The sequence below is a fragment of the Lonchura striata genome, chromosome 36, assembly GCF_050655825.1.
Source record: "Lonchura striata isolate lonStrDom1 chromosome 36, ASM5065582v1, whole genome shotgun sequence".
NCBI classification, from domain to species: domain Eukaryota; kingdom Metazoa; phylum Chordata; class Aves; order Passeriformes; family Estrildidae; genus Lonchura; species Lonchura striata.
Window position 1 is genome coordinate 8,842,158 of NC_140738.1, and position 21,783 is coordinate 8,863,940.

At 51.2% G+C, this 21,783-nt stretch overlaps 1 protein-coding gene and 1 pseudogene across 1 annotated transcript in view; one reads left to right on the forward strand and one right to left on the reverse strand.

Annotated features, from left to right (window-relative positions):
• The window catches only part of LOC144248632 (uncharacterized), a 60,004-nt gene extending 51,835 nt beyond the window's left edge, over positions 1-8,169 (forward strand). The window contains exon 12 of the mRNA XM_085565450.1: positions 7,691-8,169. Coding sequence (XP_085421576.1) covers positions 7,691-8,169 — 479 coding nt within the window. The remainder of the gene's footprint in view (positions 1-7,690) is intronic.
• Positions 8,170-15,790: 7,621 nt separating this feature from the next.
• Positions 15,791-21,289, reverse strand: LOC146764116 (olfactory receptor 14C36-like; annotated as a pseudogene).
• Positions 21,290-21,783: the final 494 nt, after the last annotated feature.

Here is a 21,783-nt window from a genome sequence, read left to right on the forward strand (position 1 = left end):
TTTTAGGCAGAGTATCAGTTTTGGCAATGGGCATCTGAAAAGGCAGACAGTTCTTTTCCATACAGAGGAGAGCACGGAGCTGCAGTTCTCCAGGAGCTGATGAGAAGCAGCCCTTGACATCCCAACATCAGCCAGACCTGTCAAGTGGCCCCTGGGAGGCCAAGCCAGCCAGACTTGGTCCATGTTAGCTCGCTTCCATGGGGCCCCACAGTGTCCCAATGGTCCCTTGCTTCCAGGAGGCCCTGAGGTGTCACAATGCCCCCTTGGTGACACCAGGCCCTGAAGGGTCGGAATGGTCTCCATGGTTCCATCAGGCCCCACAGAGTCATAATGGTCTCTGGGTCCATGAAGCCCCACGGTGTCACCATGGCCCCTTGGTTCCATGGGCTCCAGTGGTGCCACAATGATCCCCTTGGTTCCATGAGGTGCCCACAGTGTCACAGTGATCTCCATGGGAAGGAAAGAACCGAGCCCCAGTGAGGCAGGGGCAGCCACCAGAGGCCAAGGCCAGCCAGAGTTAATGGTACTGGCAGATTTTGCCTGGGAGCAACCCTTGGATATAGGGAATTTTAGAGGTGAAATCCCAATTTCAGACATGGACACCCAAAGTAGAAGGATGGTTCTTTTCCACAGGAAGAAAAGCACGGAACACCGGTGTTTCAGGGACAGATGAAAGGCTTCCACCAGAGGCCTAAGGCAGCCAGACTTCTCTGTCCTGGTAGCTTTTGTCTGAAAGCAACCCTTGGATATAGCGAATTTGGGAAGTGGAACCCAAATTTCAGCCATTTCTGTGTAGATAAGGGCAGTTCTTTTCCATAGGAAGGAAAGCACAGAGCCCCAGTGTTTCAAAGGCAGAAGTGAAGAGAGGTGGCTCTTGAGAGGCCAAGCCAGCCAGACCTGTTTGTTCTGGCAGCTTTTGTCATGGAGAGATCCTTGGATATATGGAATTTGGGAGAAGGAATCTCAATTTTGACCATGAACACCTTGAGAAGAAGGACAGGTCTTTTTCATTGGAAGGAAACCACTGACCCCAGTGTTTTGAAAGCAGGTGAGAGGCATCCCCAAGAGGCCAAGGGCAGGCAGATCTGTCTGTCCTGGCAGATTTCACTGGGAGCAATCGTTGGATGTACAGAGTTTTGGAGGTGGAATCCCAGTTCTGGCCATGGATGCCTGCTCAGGATGGATGTTTTTTTCCTATAGGAAAGAAAAGCACAAAATCCAAGTGTTCTAGAAGAAGATGAGATGTGGCCAGCCTTAGGCCAAGCCAGCCAGACCTCTCTCTCCTGACAACTTTCGTCTAGGGGCTATCCTTGAACATAGGGCATTTTGGAGGTGGAATCTCAGTTCTGGCCGTGAACACCTAGACAGGAAGAAGAGTTCTTTTCATTAGGAATGAAAGCACAGAGTCCCAGTGTTTCAGAGGCACATGAGTTCCAGCCCTCAGGAAGCCAAGGCCAGCCAGATTTGTGATTCCTGGCATCATTTTTCTGGGAGCTGTCATTGGATATAGGGAATACTGGAAGCAGATGCCCAATTTTGGCCATGGGTACCTGGTTGAGATGGATGTTTTTTCCCCATAATAAAGAAAAGCACATGGTCCCAGTGTTTGAAAGGCAGATGAGAGGTGGCCCCCGGGTGGCCAAGGCAGCCGGATCTGTCTCTCCTGGCAGATTTCATCTATAAACAATCCTTGCAATATAAGGAAATTTGGAGGAGGAATTCCAGTTTTGGCTATAGGCCCCTGGAGGAGAAGAATAGTTGTCTCCCATAGGAAGGAAAGCCCAGAGCCCCAATGTCACTAAGGGACATGAGAAGACATGATGGGCACCTTTGCATTTCTGACGGTAAAAGAAATGTAATTTATTTCTGACTCCAACATTTATAGTTTTCCAAAGGTGACAGTGGATTGGAGGGTGAAAGTGCCACCTTCCAATGACACTGGACAAAACTACCACCCATCAAATTTCTCCTCCTCTATGAAGGAATGCAAAGAAATAAGTTATTTACAGAAAGTTGTGTGAGAAAATTTGCTACAAGAATGTAAACTCAGAAGGTCTTAGAAAACCTTAAAAAATCAGGGCGACACCCCAGTGCTTCAGGGGCAGATGAGAAGCAGCCCTCGATATGCCAAAGTCAGCCAGACCTGTCAGGTGGTCCCCAGGAGGCCCACCCTGCCAGACCTGTGCCATGTTCCCTTGGTTCCATGGGACCCCACAGTGTCACAATGGTCTCCTTGGTTCCATCAGGCGCTGGAGTGCCACAATGTTCCCCTTGCTTCTGCAGTGTCACAATGGCCCCGTGCTTCCATGAGGCCTTGCAATGTCACAATGGCTTCATGGTTCCACTAAGCCCCGATGTGTCACAATGGCCCCTCGGCTCCGTGTGCCCTCGCTGTGTCACAACGGCTCCTCTGTGACACTGCGGCTGCACAAGGTCACCATGGACCCTTGGTTCCTTGGGGTCTCTGAGTTCACAATGGTCTCCTTGATTCCATGAGGCAGCACAGTGCCACAATGGCCCCTTGGTTCCATGATGATCTGCAGGGTCACACAGGTTTGTGACATTTGTCCTTGCTGCCCCTCACATCCCCCTGCCCCACAAACAGCCCCAAGCCACCCGTGAGGGACAGGCCCTGCTGTGCCAGGCTGGGCTCAGGGCTTGGCCTTTCTGCTTCCCCCAGCCAGCCCAGGCCTTGCTCAGCATTGCAGTTCCCTGCTCTGAGCCTTGGGTTCCCTGCAATCCTGGCCTCAAGGATCTGCTCTCTCCAGTCCCTGGAAGCCTTTGGCAGTCCCTGCCCTCAGTGGGGCCCAGTGATGCTCCAAGCGACTTGGAATTTTGCTTCTGACTCCTTGAGCAGCTTCTTCAGCCTTCTCTCAGTGCCTGAGGGTCCTGGACTGAGTCCCAAATCCATGGTGGGGATAATCAAAATACGGAAAGGCCTCAGGGGCACTTTGTCTTCATTCAATTGTCTGCAAATCTCCAGGGCTTGTGCAGCTGATTGGAGTCAGTTTGGAGTTCTTGTAAGGAGGAGGATTTCAAAGTGCACCTCATGACTTTTTTTCTTTAATCAAGTGAGTATTCTTAGTTTCCAGTTCAGAGAAGAGCTGATAGAAGCATTCCCCAAGTGATCTTGATGCTCAGTGTCTCCTTAGGAGGTCTGGGCATGTAGAAGAATGAACCCCCTGAGGGTTGACCCTGTTTGGACAAGCTGCTCCTCACCCCCAGCCTCACCATGTCTGACATCGCCCACCTGGCACTGACATCCCTGTGCCCTGCAGCAGAACCTTGTCCCTGACCTCTGCAGCTCCATGTCCCAGCCCATTGCACCATATCCCACCTGCTCTCCTCAGGGCTCTGCCTGCACACAGGCCCAGGAGAAGTTTTCCTGTTGGGAAAAAAAGAATGGAAAAGCCTGAGCAGGTTTCCTGAACAATAAACCCCACTCAGGAGCCACCTGCTCAGTACAGGCTGCCTGGAGTGGTGTCACCTTTCTACAAGGGACAGTGTGGTCAGAAATGATCTCTGGAAGCAGAATTCTCTGAGTCTCCCAGCTGAGTTCTCTGTCCCTGTCCTTTCCCTGGATCCATGTTGCAGATGGAAGCTGCTGGTGCCAGCCTCACCTTTAACTTGTCTTTGGAATGCAAACAGATGTTCCCAAGTGTTTTAAGCGGGATTTGCTCAATGTTTTTATAAATCTTTTGTGTTCCCCATGGAATGAAGGGGACATTTTGGCACTGAGGGGATGACGTGGAAGCAAGGAGTCAATTGTGACCCTGGGGTCCCATGGAACCAAGGGGCCATGGTGACACAGCAGGGCCATGTGGATCCAGTGGTCCATTGTGACACTGTGGATCCAAGGAGACCATGGAGACACCCCCAGAACCTCATGGAACCAAGGAGTCCATGGTGACCCAGCGGGGCTGCAAGGAGCCAACGGTCCATGGTGACACTGCCCATCCAAGGAGGCCATTTGGATACTGTGGAAACTCATGGAGCGAGGTGGCCATTGTGACACTGAAGAACTTCATGACACCAAATATCCATGGGGACACAGCAGGGTATCATGGAACCCAGGAACTGCTGTTGGCAGTGTGGAAACTCCTGGAACCTGGGGCTGTTGTGGCACTGAAGGACCAACACAGCTGCTGCACCTTGTCCCCTGCCCTACACAGCTCCTTGGGAGGCACAGCAGGAGCAGCACCCTGGGAGCCTCGGGAATGCCCCTCTGGGATCCATGGCACACACTCCCAGGGCTGGAATTCCAGTTCCCAGCCAGGAAAATATGTCCCTGCCCTTGAAGGAAAAGCTCTTATGAAAGAGCCAAAAAACAAGTAGAGCTTGATCCTACAGTGACATTTCACTGCCAGCCATCATAACTTCACCCATGATTGTCGTAGCTCATGGATTGGGAATGAAATCAGGGCAGGGTCTTTGGTGGGAGCTGCCCTGGGTCAAAGGAGACACTGAGAGAGAAACAGAGCAGGCAAAGGAAGGCAGGAGAGAAAGGAGGTGTTTTGGTTTGGAATGACTGGTGTCTGCTAAGGAAGGCAGGAGCCTCCCCTGAAATGGAAAAATGTAGACTCTTTCTGAATTGGTATAAATTTGAAATTAAGGCGGGCTCTCAGGTAAAAATATGGGAGCAGAAATAACAGTTTTTTATTAGGGAAGAAAATTAAAATATAAAATAAACAAGGCAGTAAACTAAAACAACACTGACAGAATACAATGTGACTCCCTGTTGGACAGGGTGTTGGCCGCAGTCCAATGGAAACTGTAGGTGCAGTCCTCCAGGAGTGTCAGGTGTGGTTCTGTTGGAGAAGTGATCCTGTAGGAATGGGTGTCTTCTTCTAAAGAGGAAGAGGCAGCTGTTCCTCTGGGAAATCCAGCCCAGAAAAAGCTGTGTTGGTGGGCCAGAATCTCAAGACTAGATGCAGGTAGGAATGCTTGGCTCCTCCCTCCAGGCAGAACATCTCACAATGGGATGTTATAGTTCTCATCAGTCATGCAGTGACATTCAATAGCCCATTATCAGCAGATGTCTCCCCTGAGGGAGGATTGATTGTGGAAGAGATAAGGAAAAACTGCCCACTTAACACAGGACAACTGCCATACAGATGGCAAATAGAACACATCTTGCTTTTCAGTCTGGGACAGGAGGGCATAAATTCAGCTGAGAAGGCAGCACTCTGGAAAGCAAACCAGAACTGACAGAAACTGAATGGTACAGAAATCAGTAATTCTGATCGTTTTATTTATTATAAAAATAAATCACACCCACCCAGCCCCACACAATTCTGATCCCACACCCTCAGATTTGGATCTCACTTCTCCCGATTGCCTTCCAACCCCATCTCATCCTGGAGGCTGAGGAATTGAGTAATTTTGGCATGGGAGTGAGGTGGGAACCAGCCATTTTGAGATGGGATTGAGTAATTTTGAGGTAACAGACAAATCCACCTTGGATTTTGGAGTGCAAAGATATGGAGAATAGTCCCATATATCCCCCAAGAACCCACAAATCCTCCAGAATATGTACCTAAATCATAAATTCCACCTCAAATGCCTTTTAAATGGTGGGACTTTTGACATCTCTGGTCAATACTATTTTTAGTCATTTTTCAGGTGTTTTTAAGTGATAAAGACAAATCAGAAGAAAATTATAGCCAAACCAAAACCAGAGACCCCTTGAGCAACCCCTGGGCACTGGACAAAACAAACTCAGCAGAAATCAAATTTAACCCTCTATAAAATGCCTTGAGGAAGATTTGCTCTTCCCACAAGTCACTTCTGATGGAAACACAAACAAATCCCAAAAATTAATAGACCAACAACAGAAGCAATTCTGTTGTAATTCCAAATTTCATCAGTTCCAGCACAACTCCAGCTCAGATGATGGCAGGTTCCGAAAAAAGAAACATGGAAATTTGACCCAATACAGATTATTAAAAGGAAGAGAACAGTCTGTGTAGCTGTCACAAAGGTGACAGGGATGAAGAAAATAATGATTCTCCTCCCAACCCTGTGAATTCAGGAGTTATTTGTAAAATAACTTGAGCTGGGATTCTTGTAGGACTTTAGTAGCCTTGTGTTTCTCACCTTGGGGTGAATGATCCTTGTCAGTCTCGCTGGTATCATATTTTCTTTACCCTGGCCACCCACAACTTCCACTTTCCTCATAAGGTCTCCCGAAAGTCACTCAGAGGAAGCTGTATCCAAGTTTCCAAGAGTTCCTCCGGAAAGAGGCAGAACCTCTGTACGGGAGGGAACCAGGCTGTTGTCAAAGGAACTTGGGGTCAGACAACAGTGCCCTGAAATCACAGTGCAAAATAATATTGCAGTTTGGTTAATAAAATTGTTAGAGATGCCCCTGCCCCAATTAAGGTGCTAACAACACCAAATCCAAAGTGGATTTTATTGATCAGTAAATGTGAGGTAGAGAGAGAGATGCAAAGAAAGAGAAAAGGGGAGAGAGCAAGGGAGTGACAGGGACAGAGATCTCCCCTGGGGCAGGGCAAGTGTGACATTGTCCCCTGTGTGCGTGGCCTTCCCAGGGTGGGGGTTTTACACCTGAGCCAGTTTGGGTAAGGGGGGTGGTGTTCACCCCCCACCCCGAGCAGGGATTGCCTCACTGTTTCAGGTTTCAGTGTCAGATGTAACCAAAAGTGTTTTCAGTCACCATCTCCATAAACTGTTATCAACAGGTGGGGCAGTGTTCTTTATCTCTTCCATGGCTCAGCCCTGATAACGCCCTCCAGGGCCATCTTCTGTTAATGGGCCATTGAGTGTCACTGCAGCACTGATAAAATTACATCATCCCATTGTGGGATGCTCCGCCCAGGGGGAGGAACCAAGCATTCCTGCCTGGATATAATCTCACCATTTGCAACACCAGGACCACCTTGCCTACTGCATTCCCAGAGGACAAGAGCTCCATAAGCACCACTGGACCTTCAGAGGAAGACCAGACCCTTCTACAGGATCACTGCTTTGACAGAATCATGTTCATCACTCCAGCTGGACTGCAGCCACCATTTCGTCAGACTGCTACCACCACTCTTATTATTGGGGTGTCAGGTTATATCCTGACTTTGTCAGATTAAGCCAGTGTTTCTCTATTATTGCCTTGATTTTAATTTTCTTATTCAATTGTCATTCTGTCTTAGACTCTCCCCCTGATTTGCCTTCAAACCAGTACAAACCTCACTGTGCTTATCCCTTGTTTTCTTCCCAAAACAGATTTTCCCATCCCCAACCCTTTGCCAGATGGAGAAGGCTATGAGGAAGAGGAAGATGCCCTGGGACACCGAGGCAGGTGAGGAGGAAGTCAGTGCCCCTTTCTCCCTCTCTCCTGCTCCATCTCCCAGCTCAGCACGGCCCCCGGCTGCAGGACAGCCCCGCTGCCGGTGCCCTCCTGCCAGGGACGCACTGGGGGGATCTCCTTGCCCTTCCCTCTGGCACTGAGGTAAATCCTGTCCTCTCCTTGTCTTTCTTACCCCAGACAAGAAGCTGAGGATGGAGACCAGAGAGGACAAATCCCCACGGCAGAACCTGGTGGAAGAGGGTGTTTTGAGCGGCTCCACAGCACAGGAATCCAACAGGGAGGAAAAGCCCCAGCGACACCACAGGAGGAGGGTCTGCAAACCCAGCCCAGGATGCTCTGAGGAGGAAAGACCCACTCTGGGCCAGGAAGGTGGGCAGAGCTTCAGCCAGAGCTCGAAGCTGGTGGTCCCTGAGAAGCTTCATGATGGGGAGAAGCCCTACAAGTGCTTGGAGTGTGGGAAGAGCTTCAGGAAGAGCAACAACCTGATCCGCCACCAGATGATCCACACAGGGGAATGGCCCTACGAGTGTGGGGAGTGTGGGAAGGGCTTTGGTTGGAACTCAGAACTCATCATCCACCAACGCATCCACACTGGGGAGAGGCCCTATGAGTGTCCTGAGTGTCAGAAGAGGTTTCACACCAGCTCTGATCTCCTCAAACACCAGCGCATTCACACAGATGAGAGGCCCTTCCGCTGCCCCGACTGCGGGAAGGGCTTCAAGCACAACTCCACACTTGTCAAGCACCGGCGCATCCACACCGGGGAGAGGCCCTACAAGTGTCCCCAGTGTGGGAAGAGCTTCACCCAGAGCTCTGACTTAACCAAACACCAACGGAGGCATCGGTAAGGGCAACCCTGCCAGTACCCCAACTGCAGGAAAAGCTTTGTGCTCTGCTCCAGCTCCATCCCCCACTGCAGGACCCACACTGGGCACAGGTCTGGTGACCCACATTCCCTGTGATCAATGTTGGGAACAAACCTTGCTGCTTCTCCTTTTGATTTGGCCCTAATTTTCCTCTGATTCATCTTTATTCTTTAAACACAGCCAAAGCAGGGTTAAATTAAAGAAATTGATCAAAAATATCGGAAGTCGCACCATTTTACAGGAGTCTGAGGGGGAATTTAGGATTTGGGGACGCATTCTGTGGGGAGTGCCCCTGTTGCTAAGAGGCAGGAGTTTGATCTCACCCTTCTTGTGTTGCCAGTAATTCCTCCCTTGACCCAAACCCAAACTCCACCCCTGGGATACCCTATACAAACCCCACGGCCCTGCCTTTACCCTGTCTTTCGGGGGGTAAGAAATGGATTCTGGAACCAAGACCCGTCTCATTTGATCCTGCCACCGGCAGCTGCACCCTCCCTGAACAGTCTGAACTCAACCTCTGGAGGATTTGTGGGTTCTGGGGTGATTTTGGGCAGTGTTCTCCACCTCTCTGAATTTCAAAAGCCAAGAGGGATGGTTCTGTAACCACAAATCCACTCAATCCCACTGAAAACAACTGAATTTTAACCTTTAAAGGCACAGTCCTGTGGAGTTGCGTTATTTGTATGTTTTATTATCCCTGTATTATGTATTGGTTTATTCCTTTGTACCCCTGTGTGCAACTTGGTTTATCCCCAGTTTTCCCGCCTTGTCCTCCCTTCCCGCCTTTCCAGTATCTATCCATCACCCTGAAAGAGGCATTTTACCCCCCCCCGGGTGCCTTGTCTATCACTCAGTGCCCCTTCCCATCCATCCAGAAGCTTCTACTCAGGGCACCGGGTGATTGGGCGAGGACCTGGGGCTCCCCCCATATCCTTCCCCCATTGGACCCCACCATATCCCCCCATCCCGGAGCCACCCCCTAGCCCTATCCCCATTGGTCGTTGGATACCCCTCCCTTACAGTTTATAAGCCAGTGCAAGCACCTTGTGCTTGTTCCTGTTGGCTGGCACCGTTCTAGGATATTTGGCCCCGTTGGGCTACAATAAACTCGGACTTAGCCCCCAGTAGGATCCGCTCTTCATCTACCACCGCGAGGCTTGCTAGCGCTGCCCGGAACCCACAAAGGCACTCTCCAAACCCCAGCTGGGAGCGGCGGAGGGTGCCTCCATCGCCCGCCCTCGCCCCACAAGAGCTAGCCGGGGCTGAGACAAAGGGAACCGGGGCGGGAGCGCGGCACAGTCCCACCTCAAATTGCTTGTTTCCACCTCAAAAAAACTCAGTCCCACACAAAGCTCATTCAATTCCACAGCTGCCAGCGTGAGATGGGGTTGGAGGAGATTCGTAGAAGTGGGATTCCAATTTGAAGCGGTGGGATGGGGATTGTGTGGGGCTGGGTTTCTGGGATGTATTTGATAGCAAATAAAACGTTCAGACTTACTGATTCCTGTCCCATTCATTTTCAGTCAGTTCTGTTTGCAGAGTGACACCTGAGCTGATTAAACTCCTATAAAAATCCCTTTTTTAAAACCATCTAGCCCAAACAATCAAAAAAATAATATCCAAATAAAACCACCCATCTGCAATTAATTTTTTAAAATAATTTAAATTTTTTAGAGTAGTTAAGGATGTTATTAAAGTTTAATTATTTTCTTAAAATGTATGAGAAATTATAGTTGTGTGGTTTTTTGTGTTTAGTAAATTTGTAATTTGAATTGTTTACTAAGGTGTGTTAGATTGTATCTTATATTTTTTGGATATTTTTTATCTAAAGTCTATTAGATAATGAGTTGAAACTTTCAAAAGGTATTTCTTGGTATATAAGTTATTTATTTATATTTATTGGTAATGTTACATTAATAGTTATTGTTGTTTTGGGTTAAATCATTGTTGGAGTATTGTATTAAGAGCTGAAATACTTATATTTCATTTTTTTCCTATTTAATTTTTTATTCTAATTTATTGATGTATAATTTTATTATAATTTGTTGAAATAATAGGAAGGAAATTCAAAGGCAGGAACATTTTTTCCTGGACAGGAACTGGAATTCCAGACCCTGGGAGTGTGTTGTGGTTTAACACAGAAGGAAGAGGGTCAAGCCAGTCAGTGATTGGGGTTGGATATTGGCACTTGGGGTGACCAATTGAGGCTGGACACACCTCTGAGAACACAGAGGGGTTAAAAGCAGAATTTCCAGGAGAACTCGCTCTCTCTGGTTCTGGTCAGGGCGCAGTGCAGCCTCTCTCCTGCCCAGCCCGTGGCTGGGTGGGGAGGAGAAGCCCCACGGCCTGACTGAGGTAAGTCCGAAGGGTGGAGGGGATGGAACCGGGCTGGCCCCCTGCAGATGGAAGGGTGGAGAAATCTGGGATGTCTGCGTTCCCCCTCCAGAGTCTCTGCGGAGAGAGAGAGAGAAAGAGACAGCAAGAGCGGGAAGGGGAGCAGGAGGTGCCCAGCGGGGGAGCTGGAGGTCTGGGCAGAGAGCCTGGCCAGCTGGCCGGGGAATTTGGACTTTTAACCCCTTCTTGGATGATGAAAGCTTTGGGAAATATATTCCTCCTCGATTTGAAAGAGAAGATAAGAGACAGTCTGGGGCCTGAGATGTAAGAAGGAGAAATTCTAGGTGGCAGGAGATGATGGAGTGTTTTTTGGCTGGACTTTCTCTTGTTAGCCATAGACTGAACCAATTTTCTCCTCCAAGAGAGAAACTGTATTTTAGGAGGATTCATGATGAGGCAAGAGACCTGCTTCAGCAGCTGAGAATAAACAGGAGTGGAGTGAATAGAGAAGAGCTGAGGAGGGTTGTGGTGATGCCCCCTGTCTTCAGAGAAGAAGAAGAGAAGATCTCTGTTCTTGGACCTTCAGCCCCAGGGGGAAATGGGACGGGACTGCAGTCCCAAAAATGAAAAACAGAACTGTGGTTTTTTTTTTGGTTTTTTTTTTTTCCACTTGGCAAAGCATCCTTGAAAAGAAAAATCCTAAGAGCAGTCTGTCCATGCATGGTGGTGAGAGCACTGTGACATGGAAAGGAGAGTGTCACACTGGCAGATTCTCTCCGGGTGGTGCCATGTGTGACATGGAAACACAAGAGATGGCAGCTGTGTTTCTTGGGGGTCTATGGCACAGGAGAGACTCCTCTTTCCCTCGATGGACTGAGTATTGATCCTCTGAAGGGTGGGAACCTGACTGGGGTCCAAGTTGTGTCTCACTGTGGTTTGTTGGAACTGGGGGGAGCAAGAAGGAGTGTTTTGGAAGGTTTTAATTTTGGATTTAATTTTTCTTGCTTTTTTAATTTTATAGGAGTAGTAGTTTAATAAATTTTCTCCTTTGTTATTGAGCTTTCGCCTACACTGCTCTGTTCCTGATTGCATTTCACAGCAGTCATTTGTGGGGTTGCATTTTCATGGGGATGCTGGCATTGTGCCAGTGTCAAACCATGACACAGGGGCCACCTGACAGGTCCAGCTGATCTTGGAACATTGAGGGCCACCTGTCATCATCCCCTGGAGAACTGGGGATCTGTGCTTTCCTTCCTATAGAAAAGAACCATCAATTTTTTCCAGGTGTCCACAGCCAAAATTTATACTCCCCCTGAAAAATTCCCTATATGCAAGGGTTCTCCCAGGAAAAAGCCACCAGGACAGACAGCTCTGGCTGGCCTTGGCCTCTGGTGGTCACCGCTCATCTCAGGGAAGACTTGAGAAAAATATTTGAACAGGTTTGGCAGCTGGAACATCAATGAGTCTCTCATCCTCTAAAAATTCAGATGCTCTTCTGATAAAATGTGTATTTTTTTTTCTCATTGTGCATTATGTGTGAAAGATAATTTTCAGCAAAGAAATATTACTCTTATCACTCTCCCAGTGTTATCTGACACAAAACACCTCGTCTACATATGGATCCAGGCCACCTGTATAAACAAACACAATAAAGAATCCAGCAGGAATTATTTGTCTCTGCTCCCATCTGTCACATCTCCTCTGGAGCTGGAGGCACAGCCCCAGCCCTTGGGAGGGCTCAGGGGGTCACAAGCTCAGCTCCCACACAGAGAACTTGTGGACCTTGGATGATTTTCCTGCCCCTGCCCGCTCAGCCAGGCTGAGATGGACACTGATGGTTTCTGTGCCAGGCTCTCCCAGCCCAGCCCAGCTCCCTGCCAGCTCTGCCAGCTGCCCTGAGCTCTGGGCAGCACCAAGGGCCTCTCCCCAGCACAGCCCAGCCGGCTCTGGCCCCACAGCTCTGCTCAGCCCAGGCTGCTCTGGGCACTGCCCCACGGCCTCAGCCCCTGCCAAGGGCACAGCAGCAGCTGCAGCTCAGCCAGGACTCAGCCCCACCATGGGGGAAGGGGCTTGGCCAAGGCCAAAGGAGCTCCCTGGCTGCCCTGCTCCCCTCTGCCTGAGGTGCTGAGAGCTCTGCAGCCCCTCCTGCCATCCCATCTGCCCAGGCCAGCACAAGAGCCCCGGCCCTGGGGCCCTCCAGAGCTGCTCCTGCTCCAGGCCCAGGGCCCATCCCAGAGCTGGGGCAGCCACAAAGCTGTGCCCATTTCTGCTCATTGCTGCTCTGATGGGGATGGATCCTCAGCCACTTGGAGGTTGTTGATGAATTTTACTATTCCAGAGGCCTCTTCTTTCTTGAGCTCTTTAGTTCAGGAATTTAGTACAACAAAAGCTCTAAACATTTGTACAAATGCATAAAACAGAGAAGTTTGTGGGAATAATTTAAGTCTTCAATTCTTCTGTGTTTAATGAGGCAGATTTCAGAAGTGAATATGCTATACTGAAAATAATGCAGAGAGAATTTTTTGTCCTTTTTTCTGTTCCTGTTTATATATTGGTATCAACAATGTCCAATTAATATTGACCCACAGGAGCTTCTAATGTAGTTTGAATGTTTCACTGACAATGAATAACAATTTGGCCCAACTCCCTCCCCACCATTTCCCTCATGCAACCCTTTGCACTCCTATCAATCAGGAATGGTGTGGCCAGCAGGACCAGGGCAGTGATTCTTCCCCTGTGCTCATCAGTGCTTGGTCAGCACCTCGAGTGCTGCGTCTAGTTCTGGCCCTCCAATTTAGGAAGGACATGGAGGAGTTGGAGCGTATTCAGAGAAGGGCAATAAGGCTGGTGCAGGGTCTGGAACACAAGAGTGGCTGAGGGAGCTGGGATTGTTTATCCATGAGAAGAGGAAGCTCAGGGGAGACCTCATCACTCTCTACAATTTCCTGACAGGAGGGTGCAGCCAGGTGGGGGTCAGGCTATTTTCCCAGGTAACAGGGACAGGACTAGAGGACACAGCCTTCAGCTGCACCAGGGGATGTTCAGGCTGGACATCAGGAAATATTCTTCACACAAAGGGGGATTGGGCATTGGAATGGGCTGCCCAGGGAGGTGGGTGAGTCACTGTCCCTGGAAGTGTTTCAGGAAAGACTGGATGTGGCAATCAGTGCCATGGTCTGGTTGATAAGATGGTGTTGGGTCCCAGGCTGGACTTGATGCTCTCCAAGGTCTTTTCCAGCCTGGTTGATTCTCTGATGATCGTGACACTGCAGGGCCCTGGGGAAGCAAGGGGCCACTGTGACACTGCGGGGCCTGGTGGCACTAAGAGGACCATGGTGACACTGTGTCTGACATGGCACCACAGAGCCATGGGGACATTGTGACACTGTGGGGCTGAATGGAAGCAAGGAGTGCATTGTGACAGTCTGGGTCCTGGTGGGACCACAGAGGCCACTGTGACCCTGCAGGGCCTTGTGGAACCAAGGGACCATTGTGACACTGAGGGACCAAGGAGACCCTTGGGAGAGCCTGGGGACAATGGAATCAAGAGGCCATTGTTCCATTGCAAGGACTCTGGGAACTGAGGGAACAATTGTGACACTGTGGTGCCGCATGGAACTGTGAGTTGTGGTTGTTCATTCTGAAGAAGAAAACCATCAAAGGAGACAAGGCAGTGTCAGGGCACAGGTTGAACTTGATGATCTCCAAGGTCTTTTCCAACCTTGCTGATTCTGGGATTCTCTGAAACCACCCTTGGAGAAGTTGCAGAAGGAGCCCTGGGCCTCCTCTTCAGAAGCTCCAGCAGTCCAGGTCCCTCAGCTTCTCCTCACAGCCCCAAAGCCCATCCTGTCAGTCCTGCAGAGCCTCTGCAGCTCCTCCTCACCTCCCAGAACAGGGAGCCCCAGAGCCAGACACAGCAGCCCAGATGTGCCCCCCTGGCCTGGGGTGCCTCTGGCAAGGGAGCAGCACCAGGCACTGCAGGAGCCTGCAGACAATTCCTGCAGCACTTGTGGGATGATCCTGCTCCCCAAGGGACGTTCCCATGGTGCCAAGTCAGGAACCGCAATGGGGAGTGGGGCCAGAGAGGAAAGGGCAAACAGGGATGGGCTGTTTGCAGGGGAGGGAATAGGGGTGGACAACAGGAAGAAATTTGTATCAGGAAGAGTAAAGAAAGCAAAGGGGAAGCCAAGGAAATGGTCAGGGCAGTGTGGGGGTGGCTGCCAGGCAGCCGTGGCTCTGAGCAGCAGCGTCTGCAGTGGGACAGGAAACTCCCAGCTGATGAGAACAAACTCTCTGACTGACTGCAGAGGCCAGGAAAAAGCTGAGTGGTTTCCCTGGTGTCCCCCAGCCCTTCCTGGCCCCAGGGGCTGATGGCATTTGTGCTGCCTCAGGTCCATGTCCCCACAGCCCCAGCATGGGGGTGCTCCCGCCTGCTGTGTGGAATGCAAACAGGGGCTGCTGAGCCAGTGCTGCCGTGTCTGTGCCTGCAAGGATGCGGCACCTCTGTGAGCTGGGGAGAGGCCAGGGCTGCAGAGGGTGGATGTTGTTGGCAGCTCCATGAGGACGCTCTGGGACGCTGCCCTGGGCTGTGCAGCGCACTGGGGATGGATCAGCCCCTGCTCTGCTGCTCCTTCCCGTCTCCCCCAGGCCCTTGCAGAGCACCAGCCGTGCTGTTTGCCCCCAGCCTGCCCACGGCCAGCCTGGGGCTGCTCACAGGGGTTTTCTGTGCTGAGCATTGGCCTGGCCGTGTTCTTGAGAGAGCCTGGGCAAGGAGCCTGGAGCCCCCAGGCCCTGGCCTGAGGCGTCAGCGCTGCCCCAGCAGTGCCCATGGCCTGTCCCTGCTGCAGCCCCGGCACTGCCACCCCCAGGACTGTGCCCGGCCCCGAGAGCACTCAGGCCCTGCAGCAACACCAGGGCCACCAGGGCAGCGGGGCAGGGCCACGGGAGCAGCACTGGCAGCACCAAGTGCTGCTGCTCCTGGGCACAGCTGCTGTGCCAGCACTGATCTGCCCCAGCTCTGCACACAGACATTGCTGCTGCAGCTCCAGAGAAGGCAACAAAAGGGCATCTCTGCAGAAAACTGTGCTGGAACATCCTTTAGTTCCTTTAAAGCCACCGAGAATACAGCCCCTCATTGACACAGTCTTTGGGCACAGTGAAGATGGAGAGAAACAAAATTAAAAATGGCAAAAGGAATGACTTTTCTTGTTGACAAGATTAAGAAAGTAAAACAAAGAAAAAGGACCTCCAAAATGAAACCAACAAGAAGTATCAAAAAAATACTTTTACTACAAGTGATTTGGCAAAATTTTCAGCAGTTTAATGTTTCTGATAGCATCCAGTCCTCAGTCTCCTCACTGCAGCCTTGAGCTCCTGGTTTCTCAGGCTGTAGATGAGGGGGTTCAGGGCTGGAGGCACCACCGAGTACAGAACTGACAGGGCCAGATCCAGGGATGGGGAGGACATCGAGGGGGGCTTCAGGTAGGCAACTGTGCCAGTGCTGACAAACAGGGAGATCACGGCCAGGTGAGGGAGGCAGGTGGAAAAGGCTTTGTGCCGTCCCTGCTCAGAGGGGATCCTCAGCACGGCCCTGAAGATCTGCACATAGGAGAAAACAATGAATACAAAACAACCAAATAGTAAAGAAATGGAAAACACAAGAAGCCCAACTTCCTTTAGGTAGGATTTGGAGCAGGAGAGCTTGAGGATCTCTGGGATTTCACAGAAGAACTGGCCCAGGGCATTGTCATGGCACAGGGGCAGGGAAAATGTATTGGCTGTGTGCAGCAGTGAATAGAGAAAGGCACTGGCCCAGGCAGCTGCTGCCATGTGGGCACAAGCTCTGCTGCCCAGGAGGGTCCCGTAGTGCAGGGGTTTGCAGATGGACACGTAGCGGTCGTAGCACATGATGGTCAGGAGGAAATACTCTGCTGAGATGAAGAACATGAAGAAAAAGAGCTGTGCAGCACATCCTGTGTAGGAGATGGTTCTGGTGTCCCAGAGGGAATTGTGCATGGCTTTGGGGACAGTGGTGCAGATGGAGCCCAGGTCGCTGAGGGCCAGGTTGAGCAGGAAGAAGAACATGGGCGTGTGCAGGTGGTGGCCGCAGGCTACGGTGCTGATGATGAGGCCGTTGCCCAGGAGGGCAGCCAGGGAGATGCCCAGGAAGAGGCAGAAGTGCAGGAGCTGCAGCTGCCGTGTGTCTGCCAGTGCCAGCAGGAGGAAGTGGCTGATGGAGCTGCTGTTGGACATTTGCTATGGCTGCCCATGGGCACCTGTTCATGGAGAAAGGAACAGTGAAGAGTTAGAGGAGATGCCTGTAACAAAAGTTAAAGCCATTTCCCATACACCCTCCTCTGTAACACAGATGTATACACTTCTGTATTTAAGAGCTTTGAGGTTTTCTTCTTATGCTGCCCCCATGTTTCTCCTGGTATTCTTGGATATCAGAAACCCTCAGCATATCTCCTTCCCATTGAAGAACACAGTGAATTTTCTGAGGAAAGATGATGAGTGGAGACTAAGAGAAGATTATTTTTCATTCTGTTTGGAGCTTCTCTGGGCTTTCATCTTTCTCACTTGAAGGATGTTCATACTCCCATGGAGGTACAGGTAAGAGCAGATGGATCCACCACAGCTCGGCTCCACATTTATAGCCAACCCTAAAGCATTTTCAGTGTCACAACACCTCTACCTTTCCCCATCAATCTTATAACTCAGAGATGCTCTAAGACAGGTTGGCACCCTGCATTGAAGCTCCCAGCTTGGACTGAAATCTCAGGGACACTTCCAAGTGTCCCTCTGATGGCACTGGATGAAGGGAGGTGCAGCTCCTTCCCTGGCTGCACTGCCAGCATTGCCCAGAGCCGGGCACTGGGGACAGCTGTGTCACCCTGAGCCAGCTGTGCCCTGCCAGAGCCCCCAGTGCCGGGCAGCTGCTCCCAGCCCTGTGCTCTGCAGAGGGAACTGGGCCCGGGGCTGCAGAGCTGCCCCACGGCTCTGCTGCAGCTCTGCCTGCACAGGAGGGGCTGCACGTCTTGGAGCCCCGGCCCTGAGGGCAGAGGCTTGGCTGGGGCACAGGAGGGAGGGGGCTTGTTCAGAGGGAGGGGCTGCACTGGAGGGGATCCTCTGGACATCTCTAAACTCTCCCTGCCTCAGCATTTCTGGGTTTTGTTTTCTCTCCTTCCCTGATCTTCTCTCTGCTTCCTGGAGATTTTCCTCCTGCAGCTGTTTCCTTGTGCCTGATCTCTCTGTGCCAGCACTCCCAGACCCCAAATCTCTGTGCACTCTCCTTGGCCTGACAGAACCCTGCCTGTTTGCAGGGCACTGGCTGGGGGCAGGTTCTGTTTGCAGCTTGGAGAAAGGACAGCTCAGACTGAGCCAGATGGCTCCAGCAAAGGTGATGCTGGTGCTGTCCATGGGCAGAGTGGCTGCAAGCACATTAGGGATCTCTTTTGAACCTATTGATCACTAAAATAACAGTTCTAATGTCTCATGCACTTGTCAAAATTCATAATCCACCATTAATATTTATCCCCCTTCCCTGCCACTCTCCAATAATAGGAAAGTGAATAAAAAGTCTTAGGATATTTCCTCCTTTTTATCAAAATCTTTGTCTTGGGAAAATTCTATGAATGATAAGAAACCCTCACCATGTCAGAGCTTCATGAGTATTTTCACCTGCCCTGCACCAGAAATACTCAGAGTTATACTCACAGGGTCTGTGGGCATTGGGATGTTCCAGCTTTAGCAGATCTCTCCAGGAGCTGCAGCTGCATTGTCCTGCAGCCAGAGGTTCCTGTGCCAAGGGCTGGCAGTGATTCTGCCCCAGGCACTTCTCAGCCCCTTCCCAGCCCTGACTGATTGAAGCTCTCTGTGCCTCTGTGCTGTGCCCGGGCTGGCTGCAGGCAGTGCCCCAGCCCTGCTGGGCTGGCAGAAGAGCTGCTCAGCAAGAGAAATGTGCTTTTGAAGCTCTGCTTGGTTGCCAGGATCACCCTCTGTGCCAGGAGCCCGGCCCAGCTCAGCAGCACAGACACAGCACAAGGATTTTAATGACCCTCTCAGGGGCTGCTGTTGTTTTCATTAGTCTCAGTCCCAGAGAGTGTGCTCAAAAAACTTCTCAAAACTCAAAGTGAGATTGAAACACTGAAGTTTCTTGGACTTTTAATGGGTCCCACTGAGGGACACGACTGAGAAAGTGTCCCCAAGTAGAACATAATGCTGGAGGCAGAGCTAACAGCTGGGGACAAGCCAGGGAAAGGTGTCTCTGGTGCTGAGCAAACCTGGATGTGTTTCAGGAATGCAAAGGGCCCAGGCCTGAGCCCCAGCCCCTGGCAAGGCAGATCCTGTCCCTCCCTCAGTGCTCAGGGCTCTTCCCGGGATGGGCACTGGCATGTGGGGATGTGCAGCGCCAAGGGCAGGACCATGGGGCGGCCCCTGCCAGGCTGCTGAGCAGGGACAAGGAGGCACTGAGGCCCCAGGGCTGCAAGGGTCACTTGTCCCCTGGTGGCCTCAGGCCCAGGGCCAGCAGCCATGGCCAAAGGGCTGCACAGGTTGGCTCTGTCAGGGCCTTGCAGCTGCTGCACATCCCTGAGCCCTCTACAGCCCAGGCTGTCCCACGGTGTCCCTGCCCTGCGCCTCTGTCCCTGCAGGCTGTCGTCACCCCCGGCTGCCCCACCTCGCTGGCCCTTCCTTTGCTGGCAGCTCTGCCTCCTGCTGTCCCTGCCTGGCCACACAAAGCCTTGGGCTGCTCCAGGCTCCTGCTGGGGACGTGCTGCACCACAGCCCTGCCCTGGGAGGGAAATTCCTTTCTCCTTGTGTCCAGTCTGGGCCTCTCCAGCTTTCTTTGCATTAATTCTTTCTTTTTCTGGCTGTTCTCTGCTATGTCAGAAGGATCCACCATCTCTGAAATCACCCTTCAGTCCCTCCCAGGGCTCTCCTCTGCTCTCCTCAATCTCCACCCCACTGAGCACAGAGATCCTGTGTCCCTGTAGAGTGGTCAAGTGCCTGAGGCCAAAAATGCCTGGACAAGAGGGACAGTTATTTTCTTCAGGAAGGAAACCACAGAGCCCTAGGGCTTTGAAGGCAGATGAGAAGCTGTCACCAGTGACCAAGGCAAGCCTGACCTGTCTGTACCTGCAGCTTCTGTCTGAAAGCAGCCTTTGGATATATGGGGAGTTTTAGGGTTGGAATTCCATTTCAGCTCTGGGTTCCTGGACAGGAATGACAGTTCTCTACAGGAAGGAAAGGATGCAGTCCCAGTGTTTCAAAGGCTGATTAAAGGCAGCCCCAAGGAGGCCAGGGCAGCCAGACCTGTTTTCAGGGAGGAACCCTTGGGCAGACAAAATATGGGAGGCCAAACCCCACTTTTGTCTATGGCTGCCTGGATAAGGACAGTTCTTTTCCATAGGAAGGAAAGTACAGAGCCCCAGTATTTGAATGGCAGATGAGAGTTGGCCCTCAGGAAGCCAACAGAACCTGGACAGTCCTGGCAGGTTTTGTCTGGGAGCTGTCCATGTATATAAGGAATTTTGGAGGCAGATTCTCAATTTTGGCTATGGATGCCTGGACTTGAACGATGGTTTCTTCCATGGGAAGAAAAGCACAGGCCCCCAGTGTTTTGAAGGAAGATGAGAGGTGGCCCCCAAGAGGCCAAGGCCAGCCAGAGCTGTCTGTCCTGGCAGGTTTGACATGGGAATAATCCTTGGATATAATCAAATTTGGAGGAGTAATTCTAATTTCAGCCATGAATAACTGGAGGAGAAAGACAATTCTTTTCCACAGGAAGGAAAGCATGGAACTCTAGGGTTTCAGGGACAGAGGAGAAACAACCCTCAACATGCCAAGGTCACTTGGATCAGTCATGCAGCCCCACAGAGGCCCAGCCAGCCAGACCTGTTCCATTTTCTTGGATCCTTGGGGCCCTGCATCATCACAATTTACCCTTGGTTCCATGAAGGCCTGTAGGATCGCAACAGATCTTTGTTTCCATGAGGCCCAGTGATATCACAATGGTCTCCTTGGTCCACAGTGGCACAATGACCCCTTGCTTCCATGAGGCCTTGAAGTGTCAAAATGGTTTCCTTGGTTCCATGGGAAAATGCCACAATGGCCCCTTGGTTCCATGAGGTCACAAAGTCTCAAAATGGCTCCTTGGTTCTGTTAGGTTCCCCAGGATCACAATGGCCCCTTGGATCCACCAGGCCTGGATGTGTTACAGTGGCCCCTTGCTTCCATGGGGAAGCAGTGTCACAATGGCCCCTTGCTTCCATGAGACCTGGCAGTGTCACAGTGGTTGCCTTGGTTCTGTGAGGCCCTGTGGTGTCACAATGGCCCCTTGGTTCCATGGGGACTTGGAGTGTCAGAATGGTCTCATTGGTTCCATGGAGCCCCACAGTGTCACAATGGTCTCTTTTGGTTCCGCAGTGTCACACTGGCACCTTGGTTCCATGAAGCCCTGCAGTATGGAATGGATCCTTGGTTCCATTGGGCTCCTCACTGTTACATGAGTCCTCAGTGCCACGGAGTCCTGCAGGGTCACAGAGCTCTCCTGGGTTCCATGGTGCCACACAGGGTCACCACGGCCCCTCAGTTCTGCAAGGCCCCACAGTGTCACAAGGCCCCCTGCTCCCATGAGGCTGGGCCATGTCGCAATGGTCTCATTGGTTCCATGAGGCCCTGCAGTTCCACAATGGCCCTTGAAGTGTCACCATAGTCTCTGTGGGTTCACCCACTGGTTCACAATGTCCTTGGTACCATGATGCCCCATAGTGTAACAATGGTGTCCTTGGTTCCACAGTCAGAATGGCTCCATGGTCTCATGGTGCCCCACAGCCCCTTATGGAGCCCCATGGCCCCTTATGGAGCCCCACATTGTCACTGTGATCCCCTTGATTCCATGAGACCATGTCATGCTACAATGACCCCTCGGTTATACAGTATCACAATGGCCCCTTTGGTTCCAGTGAGTCATGAAATGTCATAATTTTTGGAGAATGGTTGTTGGAACAAGGCCATGAGTCTATGGAATACTTGTTTCAAAAAACCTCTGTTTAAGACTTCAGAATCAGGCTGTGTCTGACCTGGGAACAGAACTTGGGAACCAGGCTCTGTGTCTAGGCCTGGGAAACCGCATTCTGTACAAGGTCTAGGAATGAGATAATAAGGACAGGCATAGCCTTGAAGATATGCTTGTACAAGAACAGGCTGTAAGACATGTTCAACAAAGATGAAATGTCCTTGGAAGATGTGACTTAGAGATGA